Source organism: Sceloporus occidentalis, unplaced genomic scaffold, assembly GCF_023333645.1.
Source record: "Sceloporus occidentalis isolate IW3139 unplaced genomic scaffold, rSceOcc1.0.p SCAF_85, whole genome shotgun sequence".
NCBI lineage: Eukaryota > Metazoa > Chordata > Lepidosauria > Squamata > Phrynosomatidae > Sceloporus > Sceloporus occidentalis.
The window spans coordinates 1,905,273-1,918,683 of NW_028317065.1; the positions used below are offsets into that span (position 1 = coordinate 1,905,273).

A 13,411-nucleotide genomic window follows, 5' to 3' on the forward strand; every position below is an offset into this window, starting at 1 on the left:
TCGTGTGTTTCATAAGTGACCTTTCCCATGTCCGTTCATTTACCGCTACACAAGAATTGAAAAGACCACGCCAGCAAAAAACATGGAGCTTCTGTTGTTTCCGGCGTGTACGTCATCAACGCAGGACAATCTTTTTCCTCCACCTCGATTCTGCCCCGTATGTTTGCTGAGTAGGAGATGGCGAACGCTGGCGCTGCAGCTGGCAATACCTCCTTGGCGTCCCTATGGGGCGAAGTGAATAAATCAGGACAAAATGGAGACTTCGCCCGGGCGTTGAAATCCCTGAACAAGAGTAAGTATGAAGTGGCGACTACTTGTACCGGTGTGTGAATGGAGAATGGGTAAAGTACAGGCCAGCGTAAAGTTACAACCCATCTGTCTAATCTCAGTTTCACGGCCCAGCTACACTGGTATAAGCCTTCGTATAAAAACCTTTTATATAGTTACTTCAACAATCAGATGGGAAATATCTGCACAGCCCCCCCTGTACTGAAAACTCCTTCCTCTTCTACATTAAACAAGTCTTCTTTTTCTCATCTTCAGCCAACCCCTCCCCCCTCCGTTTTGTTGCTGCCTGCACAACTCTAAATCACCTTCTATATCAATCCTCAAAACACAGGAATAGTCTTTCAATAACCGTCACGTGACATCTATCTATCATTTCAACACTAAGAATGTGTTGCTCGAGGGTAACGTTGTCCAGTGCCGGTGCAAAATGCTCCTATAAATACCCAAATTGAGGAGCAAACACCTGATGGAACTGTCGGGCGACGTGATGTCACTGTGTCACGTTATGCAACAGTCATAGTTATTTTGCGCTGTTACGAGTGTACGGTATGGGATTGTTGCATGCGTTTTTTTTTTTTCTAGCTTTTGGGATCTGTGTCATTTTTAACATTGAACAGAAATAGTAATACAGAAAATACAATATCTCCTCCGTGTAAGGTTGAAGGCAACAATTTATTTTTTATATTATCTCTCGCTTACTCTGAGAATCTTGTCATGTCACCAAGAAATGAGCCACATCCTTTCTCCTATAATAGAAGCAGAATTAAGCTAGCTCTTTCCAAGACCTAACAAGCAAAATGCACAAGTAGTTTAAATATGAGTTTATTTATTATTATTTATCGTTTATATAGCGCCATCAAATTCCGCAGCGCTGTACAATGGGTAGACGGGACATAACAAGTAGTATGTAACATAACAAATTGCATAACTGAGACAACAGGTGAGGAGGTAACAATCTAGAGAGTTTACTACTCGATGGCAACAGATTCCCTTTAAAGGGACACTTCAGCTATTATATAAGTTTTAATTATATGATAACTGAGTGGTCTCTTTAAATTCTTGTCCCCATTGTTGGTTTGACATGTATTCCGGGGGAACTGCTGACCCGACCCCCATCCCGTCCGCACACATGGCAAGCATTCCCATTAACTTTCATAGGAGAGATTGCTTGCCACTGGTTGGTTGCTTCAAGCAGCCAATCAGTTGGACAAATAGAGAATGGATGAAGCGTTCTGCCGCAGCTCTCCACCTTTAAAGTGATATATTTCATACAAAGTACTTTTTTACTGGGATACTCTTTCTTTTAGAACCTCTCCAGGGTAACAGAGCAAAGAGGGAATCAAATCTTTATTTAAAAATGATTGTATGACAATTAGCAGAGTTCTGGGAGTATAAGAAAGTCTGTAATTTTAACTTTTTGGTGTTGATTACATTATTTATATATATATATAATATAGAAAGAATGCTAACAAACTTTTGCCTAGACTGTCTGAAGTGTTTAATTTTTACAACTCAATGACTTTTCTTTAGTATTGCAGGTGGCAAAGGATGATTTAACAGCTCTTCATTGTAAAGTGGTATGCTTAATCCAGAGTGGAAGCTTCAAGGAAGCACTAAGTGTCATTCATAGCAACTCTAAAGTTTTAACAAGGTGCGTTAGACCCAGCTCGTTCTTAGCATATCTGGGTTTTTTGTGTGTATCTTTTAATATACACACACATACACACACCACACACATATATGTGAACACCACTGAAATGGATATAACCTATAGCACGCTGCAAACTAAACACAAGTATATTCACGTACGGCAGTTCAGAATAATCCTTCTCTATTCTGTTGGGTAAGTGCATGTGTGTATATATACACCAAGATAACTCTATAGCCAAAAGAAGTATGGGATCTTTCAGTGATGCTGAATGCTTTGAATGCGTAAATCTTAGAAAATGTTATTATTCAATAGGCAACTAAGGTACGCATTTCTTATCTTAAATTGTAATAAATTCAGCCTCAATTTTCCACTGAATTTAGTAAACTGAGACGTTTACCGGATTATTACAGATAAAGCAGGCATTTTTTGATATCCCATAAGTGTTGCTTATTGACAAAACTCTTTTTATTTTATGCAGTGATGTCATAGCGTTTGAAAAGGCATACTGTGAGTACCGTTTAAACAGAATTGAAAATGCCTTGAAAACCATAGAAGGGGCTTCTGAGAAAACTGACAAACTGAAGGAGCTCCATGGGCAAGTAGTAAGTGTCCCTAGAATCCAACCCTTGTGTCAGCAATCCAGTTATATTTGATGACATTTTTGAATAAAACTTTTTTTTATTATTATTATTACAGCTGTATAGGTTGGAGCGCTATCAAGAATGCCTTTCTGTTTATCGGGATATCATTCGCAACTCTCAAGATGATTACGACGAGGAGAGAAAGACCAATCTGTCTGCTGTCATTGCTGCAATGAGTGTGTGGGAGAAAGAAACGCCCGTAAGAAGTTCTGTTAATTTTATTTCGTTGTCCCACAGCTCTTTGGCTTGCTGCAGATGCATTCAGGCCAGCAGATGGCAAAGTGCACGTATGCGCTATACTGGTCCCTGCAATGGTTTCTGCAAGAGTTGCCTTGAGTGTAATCGGACAACCCAAACCCCCCATGGTTCGAACTTGCATACAGTGGACAGTGTTTTCGCCATGCAGGTGCCTTTAGGTAGATAATGCATAGTAATGTCCATGGCATGTCACTTTTAAGATGAATCCAGTGATGTCATTTGTAAAGGATCTGCTTTAGGGCTCAACTCCCCTACTTTAGTCTGCTTGCTGAAAATATTGGGCCGTGCATGACAGCCTCTGCCAGTACCTGTTGTTGGTTTTTTTTGTTTTTTTTACTACTAAAGTAGTTTGACTTGGTATAATTTTGCTTTGTGACCAGGAGAACTTTGACTTGCAAGAGACAACATACGAACTTTGCTACAACACTGCCTGTGCATTGATAGGTCAGGGAAAGCTGAATGAGGCAATGAAAAAGCTAAGAGAAGCTGAAGGTGAGTATTTAAAAAAAAATGTATCATATCCACTCTGTTAACCACGGGATCTGCAGATTTTTCACATGTTTTGAACATGTTTAGGTCTAAATTTGTCTTCTGTTGTATTATTATTAGCAAAAACAAAATTCCTGCAAGATCTGCTAATATTTCTTGTAAATATTCCAGGCTTTAGTTACTGGGGACTTGAATATCATTAAAAATGATTTTGAATCAATAAACTCCAATTTTCTTTCTTTTCTTAGACCTGTGTCGACAGTCCATTTCAGAGGATACGGTGAGTATACTACATGATAGATAGATATATATATATTAATAGACCTCAGCGGTCCCTCTTGTGATTCTTCTGGATAGATGTGACCCCACATCTTACTCTGTAAATGCGGACACCTAAAATTATCACAAACATTGTACGACTTTCATCATGTCTTATACTCTTGCCAATTTTGTATATCCATGCATGGACCATCTATTCATATATGTAATGATTCCTATTGTGTGTTTTTTTTTTTAAGGATTTAACGGAAGAAGATATAGATGCAGAGCTGGCTATTATCCATGGTCAGATGGCTTACCTCTTGCAATTACAAGGCTCCACTGAGGATGCTCTTCAACTTTACAATCAAATCATAAAGTTGAAGTAAGGATGTCAATGAAGATAATTACACTTCTATCTGTGTAATAATGAATTTATAATGAGTTTCTATACCATTTCTCACCCACAGGCCTACAGATATTGGATTGTTGGCTGTAGTGGCAAACAACATCATATCTATTAATAAGGTAACTAATCATGCAGTCCTTGGTTTTAACTCTTGACTTCCCAGTCTCCGGGGATACAGGGTTTCCCCCTTACATAGTATAAAGAATATTGTGTGTTCTCATGCATGGAAAAACCTGCATTACTGAACCTTAAAACTCTGTTGTGTAAATGACTATGTATTCACATATCGGTGGCTAGCTACAGACTTTATAGCTTTATGAATTCTTCTTTTTGTCTCCAACAATTCAAGGACCAAAATGTGTTTGATTCTAAGAAGAAGGTGAAGATTACAAATTCTGAAGGAGTAGAGCACAAACTTTCTAAGAAACAACTTCAGACAATTGAATTTAACAAGGCTTTGCTTTCCATGTATACAAACCAGGTATGAAACATGTTGAAAAAAGAATCTGGCTGTTGTGTGTCTATATTTGTGATGCTGTATATCTGTTTAATTGTCAAATCTGTTCTAGCTTTAAATTGTGTTATGTATTGATCAGGCAGAACAGTGTCGAAAATTATCCACAAGCTTGCAGTCCCAAAATCCAGAGCACTTGCTCCCGGTACTAATTCAAGCAGCCCAACTGTGTCGAGAGAAGCAGCATTCAAGAGCAGTGGAACTACTGCAGGTTGGATTTTCAATCTATGCTTGAACAAGAACCATTTGTAAATGTGTGATATACCCAAATCCTTCATGTTGGGGTTCAATGGTGCTTACAACAGAGAGGGAGATGGAGGAGTGTAGTTGGCTAATAGTTATGTCCCTTTGCTGGTTAGCCACATGTTGAGGAATAAGCTGATGAGGCCTTATTCCTGTAAAACAAAATCATATTTTTAGAAATGCAAACAGTAAAGACTACCGTTACATTTAGGTTAAATTCAGAATTTCTGTTTGGGTTACCAACATGGATTCAAGCCTTGCAGAAGCCCGTGTGCCACAGAGTACTTGTTTCCTTCAAGTGTCACCTGAAATGTTGGTGACGGCTGATCTTTTCAGGAATCGCACCAAAAAAAAGGAAATGAGTAGCCGTTCCCAAGGAACCAAGTACACCTGTCCATAAACCCAAACCAAGCTAGGGGCACTAAGGGTTAATTGATATAAGATACAACGGAAAAGGAAAAAAAACAAAAACCCATCCATATCACTAAATATAAACACATAACAGATATTTAAAACTGCTAAACTAAATGCTCAGGAGTATGTTGAAATTTGCTGTTAGCAGTCAGTATAAGCTGAAGCAACTGTATAACACCGCGCTAATGATACAACGGCTGGGCTTAGCGCCATCCGGATAACTCTAACTGTTGCTACTGTGAGGATCAAAAAAGTGTAAAACAGTGTTAAAAACAAAGTTTTCTTTGTGGTGTGCCTCTGCATAGACGTAGACATTACCAGGGTCCGAATCCCCTGTTCCAATAGTCAGTGATAGATGCCAATGCACATCTATCCTCTACACCTCGTCAAGGGGGTTCGAAATCCTACTTATAGAGGATTTTACATTGGACTGTTAACGCCTCTCAATTATACATTTCAATGGGGGAAATATTGTGAGTTGCATTACTACATAATCGTGCTGCAGTGTGTAACTAAATGATACGTTTCCGGTCTCTTTGCTTGCCTAATGTACATTATGAGTTGTGTAATAAAACACCTTTCATTGTATTATTATTTGCCCTGTTAGGAGTTTGCAGATCAGCATCCTAATAATGCAGCTCAAATCAAATTAACCATGGCACAGCTAAAACTCGCACAAGGTAAATATTAACTATTCAAAATGGGGGGAAAAAAATTATTATTTTTTTTCCTCTAAACTGTACTGTTTTTGTTTTTATTATTTTTTTTATTTTAAGGTAATGTAACAAAGGCATGTGGGATTCTTAAAAGCATAAAGGAACTACAGCACAAGCCTGGAATGGTAAGTAACTGACATTGATCGTGAATTCTGTTTTAAAAATAGAGCATGCAGAAAAGCTTAAGTGATGTTGGTGTTAATTGAAAACATTGGGCGAAGCTAAAAATATATATTTGTTTGTTTGACAGGTTTTGTTGAGGTGAAGAACAGCACCTTTTTAGTAAACCCCTTAATGACCTATGACGTGCCAGACACGTCGCGCAAATAAAGTCACTGTGTGGGACGTCATTGCATCAAATAAGCTTAGAAAGCGACAAATGGTGTTGCTGTAATGCCTGGATGTCGAGGCATGCCGCAACACCGAAATTTACTGCAGGGGCCTTGTGTAGCTAGTCCCCAAAGCGTCAACGTCCGCCAAACAAGTGTTTAGGGGGCGTTTAACGCATTTGGGTCTCTTCCTGAGAACACTGGGCTCCCCTGCAGGTTGAATACAAGGAAGTCAATGGAGCCTAGCTTTCTTATCACAGTGTGATTCATCCAGTTCTAACAGAATGTAAAAAAAAAAAGTTAAAATTAGCACTATATTGTCCCAAAAAAAGAAAAACAGCCTGGTCTTTAAGGGGTCAAGGGAAAAAAATGTATAAGCCACTAGTAATGGGCCATGGTTAGATTATGCCTCCCTTTGTGGAATAGCTAATATCTGTGTGTCTATCTTGGACACTTCAGTGCATACTGGTGCAGCTGCTAAATACTGGGAACAGTGCAATCTAGGGGCACGGCAACCTGTGGGTCCTTGAGATTTAGTTCCAACTGTTCACAGCAAATGGTTGCACAGTATACCTTCCCTGTAGTTGTATTGCGTTGAGCGACAGTGTTTTAAAACTATTCTAAAATAACCACAACATTTTTGTAATGAATATCCACGTTGGCATGTTTCTAGTATAGTATGTTCCTTTACCTTGTTCAGGTGTCAGCTCTGGTTACTATGCACAGCCATGATGAAGACATTGATAGTGCTATTGAAGTTTTCACGCAAGCTATTAGCTGGTATCAGGAAAATCAAGTAAGTGACTTAGACATCTGCAATACCATTGGTCCACTGTTTTGGAACATGTTTTATGACTTGTGTAATGGTGCACTGATGTTTAAGGAGTAATTTGTGATTGTACTTATGGATCCAGTTACTTTTTCTCTATACCTACTTAGAAATCTATATTTAATTGGCTCCAATTGTGCAGCACTAGTATAGTACAGACATTTAAGAAAAATAGTCATGCACAGTGTTAGAAAAACTATTTCATTTTTATTTTTTCCCCCCACAGCCAAGCTCTCCAACACACTTGTCCTTGATACGTGAGGTTGCTAATTTCAAATTAAAGCATGGAAGGAAAAAAGAAGCTATTAATGATCTGGAGCAATTATGGAAGTAGGTGCCCATATTTATATCTTATTGCTAACACAAAGGCAAACATTCACAGTATGATGCTATCAATTTATCATCTTAAAGCAGTGATGGCAAATGTTTTTGGACCCGAGTGCCCAACTTCCTGCATGAAACTAAGTTCCAGACCTCAAAGTGCCAACGATGCATATACACAATAGTGTGCATCAGTTTCCCTATATAAATTTTGTGTTTTTTAAGCATAGGAACATAGAATGTGTCAGCAGATGCATGAAACGCATGAAAAGAGGGTCTGTTCATGAAAAGGATTTTATTAAATAACATTAGCATTTGCACTAAAAAATGGTATCGGTGTATAACAAAAATAAATGGAGTCACTCATTCACACAAATCATTTACACATATTTATTAATGGATTTTTAAAAAATCATTCAAGCAATTCCATCCACACATTCATTCTCTCATTCACACAATTCATCCACACTAATTCATTTTCCAGCATTCACACAATTCATCCACACATTATTCATTCTCACTCATTCACACTCTTTATTTACGTCAATATTTTTACTATCCCGCCTTCTCACTATCTACCCCCCCCCCCCCCGTCCCTCTGTAGTTCACTTACCCTGCTGAAGTCCTGCGGTGGGACACTCTGCATGAAATGCAGAGAGTGTGACCAAGATAGATGCCTTGTGCTCTCACCTCTGCAGTTAGGGCAGCACAGAAGGGCAACGAGCGGTTGCTGAAAACTTTTTCATGAGCGAAAGCCCCTCCCCTCCCACACACCCCACACGCCCTGTCAGTTGGCAACCTGGCCGTGTGCCTGTTGTTAGGTTTGCCATCGCTGTCTTAAAGTGATGCCCGGTGTCCGAGGGAGCTCCCTAAAGAAAAAGTGCATATGAAAGTAATTTTTTTTTTATATATATATATATATATATATATATATATCTATATATATCTTAAAGAGGATGTGTGCTGGGGCTGATGGACAAAATATATCTCCTGCGTGGAAAATAGTGTGGGTGGGGGGTTGGGGAAAAATGAAAGGACACCACAGAAATGAAAAGGTACCCATCGGCTGTAGTGCCCCTTTAATGATATCTGAATCAAATGTATTGTTTTGATGTTACTGTCAGCTATCTTTTTGTATGTACGTGGTTGGCTTTCATAAATCAACAAATATCTTAAACCTATTTTCAGACAGAATCCGAAAGACATTCATACTTTGGCCCAGCTCATCTCTGCATACTCACTTGTGGATGCTGCAAAAGCAAAAATGTATCCTTTTCAGCACAACGTCCATTGTAAACCAAAAAGTCAAACCATGTTCCTTTGATAATGTGTTAATCTGATGAGACAGTCCTTAAGGAGATGCTTAATCGTGTATTTTATTTAAAATTTCAGTAAAAATGAACAGGGGAAAATAGGGGTGGTCTTTTAACTCACCTACAAAATTGTGAAGAAACCACATTTTATAATAACCATATAATGAGATGGCACTAGCTATAAGATATTGACCAGACTCACTGTGGGTTATGGGAGTAGTTTGTATGCAGGGAAATAAGACGTTACTGTGTGTTTACTTGTGCATCTGGGTATAATGACTGGCTGGTCCCGTTCGTTGAATCTGCAATGGTGGTATAATCCTATTATAATCCTAAAAAGTGGTTGGAGCATCCTATGGGACTGTATTTAATGGAAGCACTTGATACAATGTAGAAACGTTTAGCAGTGTTTGGGTCTTTCCGACACACTAGTCTTGTAATGACCCTACACGGTATTTTGTGCGCTGCCTGACTTCTGCAGTTTCTTTAACACGATGGATTCAGACTTAGTAAACATCTGCCCTCGTCCGACACCATGACCTTGAAAGTGGATGTTGATGCCCTGGAGAATTCAACTGGAGCGACATTTATTCGGAAAAAAGCTGGAAAAGTCCCTGGGGAACAAGCCAAAGAGCAAGGGTATGACTTCCGATTGTATTTGTATATCATTTAGATTGTGGTGTAGGGCAGCATTTAGTAAGATTTAGAAAAATGTCTGTATTGTACGGTAGGTTAGTAACTCTGTAATTCATTTGTTTTTTTGCACCACATAGGCAAGGGGAGTTGAAGAAAAAGAAGAAGAAAAAGAAAGGTGAGTATTCCATTAACTTACACTGGAATCAAAAGGAACAAACATAAATTTAAGTCTGCATAATGAAGGGCATAGAAGTTTCTCTTGGTAGAAAGGACGTGTTTTTAATTTTTTTTTTATGGCTCTCGATAATACATGGAGCGTGAGATTAAATAATAATGGAGTGAGATTGAATTCTCCAACTTTTTTTATGAATAATCTTCTCTGCTTTTATTAGCCTGGCATGTGAGAACTTAAAAGATATAAATCCAGAGGCTCTCTAGGTACCGTAATTCATGTATGCTTTGAGTTTGATACGTTGCTTGTTTTTCTGTATAGGCAAGCTGCCTAAGAATTATGATCCGAAAGTTACACCAGATCCAGAACGGTGGCTTCCAATGCGGGAACGCTCGTACTACCGTGGGAAGAAGAAGGGTAAAAAGAAGGATCAGATCGGCAAAGGAACCCAAGGAGCTACAGCAGCTGCGACTGCCGAATTGTAAGTATTGCCGTTCCTATGTCTGGTTTTTCTTTTATGGAAGTAGGGAAACCGTCCAAGTGGCCATATGAAATCCTATGTAGAGAAGCAAAACCTTTTAGCCTAAATTACTATATATTTTCCTTCTTTCAGTGATGCCAGTAAATCAGCGAGTAGCCCTCCTACATCTCCAAGACCTGGCATGGCAGCAGCAGCTGGGCCATCTTCTTCTACCAGCAATGTTGTTCCACCCAGACATCAAAAACCAGTGGGAGCTGCTGGAAGCAAGAAGAAGCAGCAACAAAAGAAAAAGAAAGGCGGCAAAGGCAGTTGGTGATGAGGAAAGGAAAGCGGAAAACAAAATTAACTTATGTCTTACCACACCTTAAGTTCATTGTATTCTACTTTGATGAACTTGCAGTTAGAAACTTTTTTGGGGGGAAAAATGTTGTTTAAAGTCATTTTGCGCTTTAAATAATATCAATTTCTTTGATTCTGTCAAATGTTTTATTTCAAAACAATGTGGATATGTTCACTGTGCAATGGGACAGCTGTGTCCCCATCCTGGTTAGTTCTAGTCCTTGAGAACTTGGATACGTGGCCAATTTTGCAGCCCTAGACCTCCACAATGGAACTTTTTTAATTACTGAAAAGAACCCAACAAGTTTCTCCATACAAGTTTTCAGTTAAACAATATGTGAGAATGCAATCACATGTTTTGTTTTTTTTATTTAACCATTGGGTGTGTAAAATTAAAACCAGTTCAAGAAATGTGTTATTGTCCGCTTTGAATGGAAACCAGATACAAATGTGCAATAAGTTTGAAAACAGTCACTGTTTCACTTAATTTTACCTTACCGTTGTGGTGTAGTGCCTTATTTCCAAAATACATAAAACGTTCAGAACCAAAATGTTTTGAACCGGTATTTAAAGGGCAGTCATGCTTCCTGTACTCATGGAGGACATTACAAGTTAGCGCACAGTAGTGTTGTCTATATAATTATATACTATTATATAAATCAGAGTGGTAGAGGCTAATACAGTGAGGAAATTTAGGCATGCGCAACACAACCAAAGCAGACTTGATAAGGCTGTATATGATAGATATATAGTACACACGCACACAAGTTTTGTGTTCATTCACAATCACACTCCAAGCTTATAAACTGTTTATGGCACTTGTCAGAAGGTGTTCATGTGTCTAAGACTTCAGCTTCCTTATACTAATAATAATAATTCCACATGGCCTGGAGGAACATTTAACTTTGTGAGTCTTCACTCATGATACTCATGTCACAAACTAGCCCTACATTAGGAACATTGTGTTAAGGCAAATTAAACTGAAATCAGCATGACCAACTGATTTTCATTGATAAGGATACATATGCACCCCTGTGCTTTTGTTCATATTAACATTGCTATGTATATGATCAACCCCCCCCACCCCACCCCTTCTCATATATGTATTACATATATTGGTTCATATATAAATGCAAATGCCCTGGTAGGTGAGTGCAGGCAGAAGTGGGGAGGGACGTTTTAGGAATACACACCATACATGTAGAGTGTGGTAAGTGTGTCACGACATGGGCGTGTAGGAGCTGCGTTGGAGATCTGGGCTCACAGAAATTGGTTCATGGATAGTTGCCTATGCTTTGTGACAGCCATTCTTCTTGCTGAGCCAAGGAACTGATGTCAATCAAGTGGTGCAAGGATGTATTGGCCATGAGTAAGAACACAACCGTCTTACTGCTGCTGATATGCAGGTTACCTGCTTTGCAAAAGAATGCATGGATCATGAACTGCCCATTTTCTCTGCCTTAATGTTAACCCTGACTTTCAAGCCGACAACACACTGAGCAGATTTTTTATAGGTTTTGTTTTTTTTTAAAATAGCATTTATTACTGTTCCTAAATAAAATGTACATTTAAATGTCTGCTTGTGAGAAGAGTAAAGTGTGGGTCACTGACAAAGAACAGTCTAGGCCAAGTGGTCTTTACCTCATGGATACAGTAACTATGGTGACAGAATCTCTGTGAGCTGCATCCTTTCTGAAGTGATGTTGCCATGATAACTTGGTAGGCGGAGAAGTCTGACTGAGTGCCTAGGCACACTTTGGACTGAAAGTTAAAGTAGCCTTCAGGCTAATAGGGCTGAAAGTTGGTTGAAACCAACAGTTTGTTTTAATGTTTAAGCCTTGACTCTTTGTTACCATGCTACCAGAGTGTTTGTTCATCCAGTTCTGGTGTAGTGTGTTTATTAACCCCTTTAGGCGGTCCCTAAACCCATTGAAAACAATGCATTTTGAGCCCGTACATGTACGAGCTTGGTCATTAAGGGGTTAATGTTTTTTTGTTGTTTAGATTATATTTAAAAGTAATCCACATGCCAACGTCCTGGTTTGCGAATAAACTGCATTATGCTGATTGAGGATGGAAAACTCAATGCACTCATTCCAAGCAAGCAGTCCGAGGTCCTATTAGAGGATCATCAGAGGTACACTACTCAGTACTTAGTAACTAGATGTCTTCGAAAGGCCAATTCATGGATCTCTAAGTTATAAACAAATACAAAAAATAGCTGCATGGATAAATCCCCTCCAGAAATCTAAAAATGTATAAACTATTTGGCACCATGGACAAACACACTACCTACAAAAGCCGAATGCGGTTTAGAATGATTTTGTAAACATGAAAAGTGCTTTTCTGGTCATTGTTTTGGGCGTATGGCATTACGTACCTGTGATCTCTGGGTTAATGGCCTGTGTGTTCCGTATTATCCATATTAATTCATTACTGGTAAGGATGTATTGGAAGGTTGCATATAACTAAGAACTTATTCGATGCATAATTTCTTAACTGCTGACGCTGCACTTTAGCGCATATACTTGAACATTATCCACCATGATATATGGAGACTGGGTGCTTTCCCCACTGCAGTATATTTCATAAAGCTTTCATAATCACTCTAGAGGACAGAATACAATCAATTATAAAATAAAAAGGTCGATGAAATACTAAAATAGCAGCACAGGAGACACACAATATTGGATTAGCGAAGGAATATCCCTCATTACTGCTATTTCACGTCTATCCTGCTCACTGATCGGATTATATGTTGATGGGACAGTATTGATGGAATAAGTAAGTAGCGCTGCCCGTCAGTGGGAAATCCAAGTTTGTCTAATGCTGGTTAACCCTAACATTGTAGAGAAAGAGACAAGTTTTATTATACAACCCTACCTTTACTTTGAGTCAGTACTTACTTTAAGCCAAAAATCACTTCATAGAACAAAACCATGAACTGGACAAGCACAATAAACAGAGAAAACACTTTTAGTTGTATAAAAAGAATTAAAAACTTGTATGGGATATATCTGGATTTGTTACATATGGTTTAAAAAAAAAGTTAACTTTCTTATTAACCTGTTCCTTTCTGGCATTCCCACTTCAGCAAAGGTTTAGTGTTT

At 38.7% G+C, this 13,411-nt stretch overlaps 1 protein-coding gene across 2 annotated transcripts; it reads left to right on the forward strand.

Annotated features, from left to right (window-relative positions):
- Positions 1 to 177: 177 nt before the first annotated feature.
- LOC149285062 (signal recognition particle subunit SRP72-like) lies at positions 178 to 10,278 on the forward strand. Of its 2 annotated transcripts, XM_089495840.1 has the most exons (19): positions 178 to 292; positions 1,819 to 1,939; positions 2,418 to 2,541; positions 2,636 to 2,779; positions 3,219 to 3,330; positions 3,576 to 3,607; positions 3,846 to 3,970; positions 4,056 to 4,113; positions 4,344 to 4,475; positions 4,591 to 4,719; positions 5,773 to 5,845; positions 5,942 to 6,006; positions 6,911 to 7,006; positions 7,266 to 7,369; positions 8,549 to 8,626; positions 9,178 to 9,312; positions 9,447 to 9,484; positions 9,803 to 9,962; positions 10,095 to 10,278. In XM_089495840.1, exons 1-19 carry the CDS (start codon positions 178 to 180, stop codon positions 10,276 to 10,278), a joined length of 2,025 nt encoding a protein of 674 aa, XP_089351966.1. The 2 variants fall into 2 exon arrangements, with proteins under 2 accessions (XP_089351966.1, XP_089351967.1); XM_089495841.1 differs by lacking the exons at positions 3,846 to 3,970; positions 4,056 to 4,113.
- The last annotated feature ends 3,133 nt before the right edge of the window (positions 10,279 to 13,411 follow it).